Source organism: Syngnathus floridae, chromosome 11 (assembly GCF_059516105.1).
Source record: "Syngnathus floridae isolate MCC-2025c chromosome 11, RoL_Sflo_1.0, whole genome shotgun sequence".
Classification (NCBI taxonomy): domain Eukaryota; kingdom Metazoa; phylum Chordata; class Actinopteri; order Syngnathiformes; family Syngnathidae; genus Syngnathus; species Syngnathus floridae.
Window position 1 is genome coordinate 4,427,276 of NC_142423.1, and position 4,016 is coordinate 4,431,291.

At 42.9% G+C, this 4,016-nt stretch overlaps 1 protein-coding gene across 1 annotated transcript; it reads right to left on the reverse strand.

Annotated features, from left to right (window-relative positions):
* Nucleotides 1–643: 643 nt before the first annotated feature.
* Nucleotides 644–2,592, reverse strand: myl2a (myosin, light chain 2a, regulatory, cardiac, slow). Its single transcript, XM_088389235.1, has 7 exons — nt 2,524–2,592; nt 2,132–2,224; nt 1,635–1,710; nt 1,352–1,456; nt 1,196–1,274; nt 1,079–1,127; nt 644–1,001 (listed from the first exon to the last, which is right to left on the reverse strand). The coding sequence occupies exons 1-7, from the start codon at nt 2,524–2,526 to the stop codon at nt 897–899; spliced, it is 510 nt and encodes a 169-aa protein (XP_088245361.1). The 5' UTR covers nt 2,527–2,592; the 3' UTR covers nt 644–896.
* Between the last annotated feature and the right edge of the window lie 1,424 nt (nt 2,593–4,016).

The following is a 4,016-nucleotide window of genomic DNA, read 5'->3' on the forward strand; positions in this document are numbered from 1 at the left end:
AGTGACAAGGTTGAGTGGGTGCCTGGGTGGCATCCCGCTGTGAGCTTTGCACCCGTGCCCTTAGTATAACTACCCTCCTCACATCACTGTACTAAAATAACAACAGGCCTTTGTCTAGCCAAAGCCCCTCTGCGTCAGGAGACAAACATTTGAATCCCAGCACACAAAACACACATCCTCCTACTCTGTGATGAACATACACACATGGACACACACGATCAATGCGGGCATGAAGGTTCCATCTTTATCTCTGTAGAATATCGAGCTACCTCACACACATTCACTACCTAACATGGTGTTAAACTTGTAGCGAGTGCCCTTGTGATCCTGAACTCATTCCATCAATGTGCAAGGCAATAATTGAGCAGGAAATGACACAATATCTGGCATTTGATTGTAAAACTGCAAGGGCTGCAACTAACAATTATTTTAGTAATCGATTAAAGTTATTTTGTCTGTCAATTTCTTTTTTTTTCAAATTGATAGTGCAGAAAATATACAAATGTGAATTGATTATGCTTCCAGTACCGGTATGGGCTGCAACATGTCGGAAAATTGGCAAAAAATATTGCTTATTGTTTTCCAAAGTATGAGCCAACGTTTCTAAATATTTTATTCTGATTCAAATAGAGAGATTGAGAAATGATTCCTCTGACAACTTTTATTTGACAAACAAGCAACCGCCGGATGGATATTTTCATTGAAAACAATAATAACAAAAAGAAGAGAAGGATGCGACTAATCGGAAATGCGTGTTAAAGGTCGTTGCCGGAGGATCAGTCCATTTGTGTGTCATTCTGGTCTTGATCCTGTCGCGTTATCTCGCAGCAGAGAAACTACGACACCAGCATGGACACCGCATGAACTAATCACAGTCCATTCCGTTCAGAAGACGTTCACTCCTGGTCCTTCTCCTCGCCGTGTGTTATAATGTGCACCAGGTTCTTGTAGTCCAGATTGCCCGCCACATCTGGAGGGAAGGCGGCAAACATCTGCTCCATCTGAGGCACGCAAAGAACACATTTGCATCATGTTCCTTCAACGGGTCACAATGTGGAGCGGCAGGTTGTCGCCGTACCTCTTCAGGGCTGAACCGATCGGCTTGTGTTGTCAGCATCTGTGTCACACTGTGGACAGCCGAGACATGACGCAATGCACTTTCATTTTTTTTGCACACAGGTTTGTCAGCACTTACTGGTCCTTCCTCAGCACTCCTTTGCCCTCGGGATCAAACACTTTGAAAGCGTTGAGGATGGTCTCTTCTGGATCAGCACCTTTTCACACACACAGCAGTTAGTCAATTTGACATGCAAAAAAAAGTTCACTTATTTATTTATTTTTTAATTGCTACCTTTCAGTTTCTCCCCAAACATAGTAAGAAAGACGGTAAAGTTGATAGGGCCCGGAGCTTCTTTGAGCATCTCATCGATCTCTTCCTGTTTCACATTTAAGCGACCTATAAAAGCAAACATAAGGACATTAAGTAGACATTCATTTTTGTAGAATTGAAAAATATACTAGAAAGGGCATTTGTAAAAAAAAAAAAAAAAACTCAGTTCAACCCTAGTTTTTAAAAAAAAAAAACTCATACTCTGACATTTTTCAGTCACCAAATAAAATGAATGAGAACCCACCGAGAGCTGCAAATGTGTCCCTCAGGTCGTTCTTGTCGATGAAGCCGTCTCTGTTCTGGTCCATGATGGTGAATGCCTGCCGAGCGCACACATGATTGTTGATACAAACTCAACACAACAAACATCTCCATTGTGGTCCACGGTGGTTGGTGTCTAAAGGCCAGGGGACAGGACTTAAGCGCGGCACGCAGCACACGAGGTGCAACTTAATCGCTGATGACACCCGTCTGCATGTATGGCCGAGCGCATACCAGAAGGGAACTGCTGTTAAGGCTGGGATGGACTGAAATGCCGACAGGTGTTTGTGCTCCAAACACGGCAGGGGAGGAGCTACGCGTTGGCTGGGAAAACTCTCTGCCCCCCCCCCCCCCCCCCCCCCCCCCATCTTAACATGCTTGCAGTATACTTTGATCTTTGAGAAATCAGTAGCGATGGCCTAAAGTAAAAAACTTTTCAACCATCATCATGTCGGAGTTAGTTGAGAAGTTTGAACTCACTTCCTTGAATTCTTGAATCTGGGCTTGCTCAAACATGGAGAACACATTGGAGTTGGCTCCGTCTCCTGACCTCTTCTTGGGTTTTTTGGGTGCCTGTGAACCAAAAGGAATGATGATAAATATAATAACTTCCAGCCAATCTCAAGGCACATTATTATCACCATGATAGAAAATACTCCGATACTTTTACAAACTGGGGTTATAAAGATTTTATTTTAACTGGGATATAGTGAATTACATTCTATAAATAATAATACATATTAGCATTAGTAATGATGCGAACATATTGAATTTTACTATTTTATCATCAATGCCCAAAAAATGTCATGCAGCTAAATTGTCAGGGTAAAAATCTGCAGAATCTGTCGCCTCTCACACACAGTGTGACTTACCATGGCTGAGCAGCTGGGAGGTGAGAGCAACAACGATGCCAATGAACAATGGGGAGAAGGTGGGTGGCCTTTTGTAGCCCCCCGACTCTCATCTCCACTGGATGATATTTATAAACGATGTCCTCTTTAGGAAGTGACAGGTAAATGATGCGTCGACAAGCTTTGTCGGCCACATACTGTATTTCATACTCTCACACATAGACACACCGCCATGAGATTTTTTTTTTTTCTCTGGCAGAGCACTGAATAACAGGATTAGAATATCTGAAGCTGACTGAAGGTTAAAGTAGAAGCTTCTGTGCCCGCAGGACACTGGTGTCGTTATGTCAACTGTTAAAATGACACAAAAATGTGTTTGTGTCATTTGCCGGAAACACAATCTGCCACTGCAGTAAATAAGATCAAGTGATTTTGTGGAAGATGGTTAATTTTAGTTCTCGCTGTTACCAGTATAATAAAATTGAGTTTAAGTAAATTCCTAAATTTGAAACATAGTTTAATTTAACAGCATAATTTGTTATGTATTGTCGTAAGTTTTCTTTCTTTTTTATCAGAGAAATTGCAGTGTTGTTTTAGTGACCCATCAGGTTTCCATTCTGTCTCCCCCTGTTGGTCAATTTGCTTGATGTCTTTTGGATGGCTTGCATTTAATTAGGTAAATTTTGGTGATCTGTACCTGAGGCAAATTCATTTTCAAATTCCAACAGTTTTAACAGTGGCTTAATTTTAAGGAATCAACACCTTATCTTGTTTTTGATGAATACTTGGGCCTACTACGCTACTGTATTTTCATATTGATCCTGATGGTGCTACTTGGGAGAGCCAACTAGGTGGTACTTGGTTTGAAAAATTATACAACCACTGTATTTGAAAAGGTCAGAAGAGATCGAGAGGCCCAAGTCGCATGCTTGCAGTCACCAACGAGGTTGGCGACATTACCGGTAGCCATTCAAGTATGTGCAGCTGAATAAACACGTGCTTCCAATGTGATCACGCTTCATTAACAGATCTTCTCAGACCGACTCAAGGGTCCCAGGTCAAGAAAAGTGACAGTGTGTGAGAATAAGCCGAGGTGAGGAGGTGACACGATGTGTGCGCAAGCTATTTCAAGCCAGGCACTCTCGACAGTTGCTGTCAAATAAACGCAGTTGATTGCCCGGCAGCAGATGTCAGGGGTGTCATGTCACAAGCATGATGCGGACAGCCAGCTCACAGTTATTGTTACCCGGAGCGGTGGGTGGGGTGGGGGGGGCATGTTATTGTTGAAAGCAGCTCCTCCATTTGTGATTTGTGAGCAGCCAGAGCAGCTACTGTGGCTGCAATGAAGGGCCATTGTCTCCCCAGAGGCTGAGTACTGGGATGAACGTACGTGCCTATAAATAGAACGACCTCTTCAAACACAATGGACATGGACAAATGGTCACAACGGTGTTAAAGCCTTGAGGTGATTAAGGAAGCCCAAGCGAGGGAATATAGGAATACACAAATCAAAG

Excerpts from the sequence above, each read along its gene's own strand:
- myl2a (XM_088389235.1), bottom strand. Across the intron at positions 1,457-1,634 it reads GGACACATTTGCAGCTCTCG|GTCGCTTAAATGTGAAACAG; the intron begins GTGGGTTCTCAT and ends TTGCTTTTATAG. Across the intron at positions 1,128-1,195 it reads GGAGTGCTGAGGAAGGACCA|TGTGACACAGATGCTGACAA; the intron begins GTAAGTGCTGAC and ends GGCTGTCCACAG.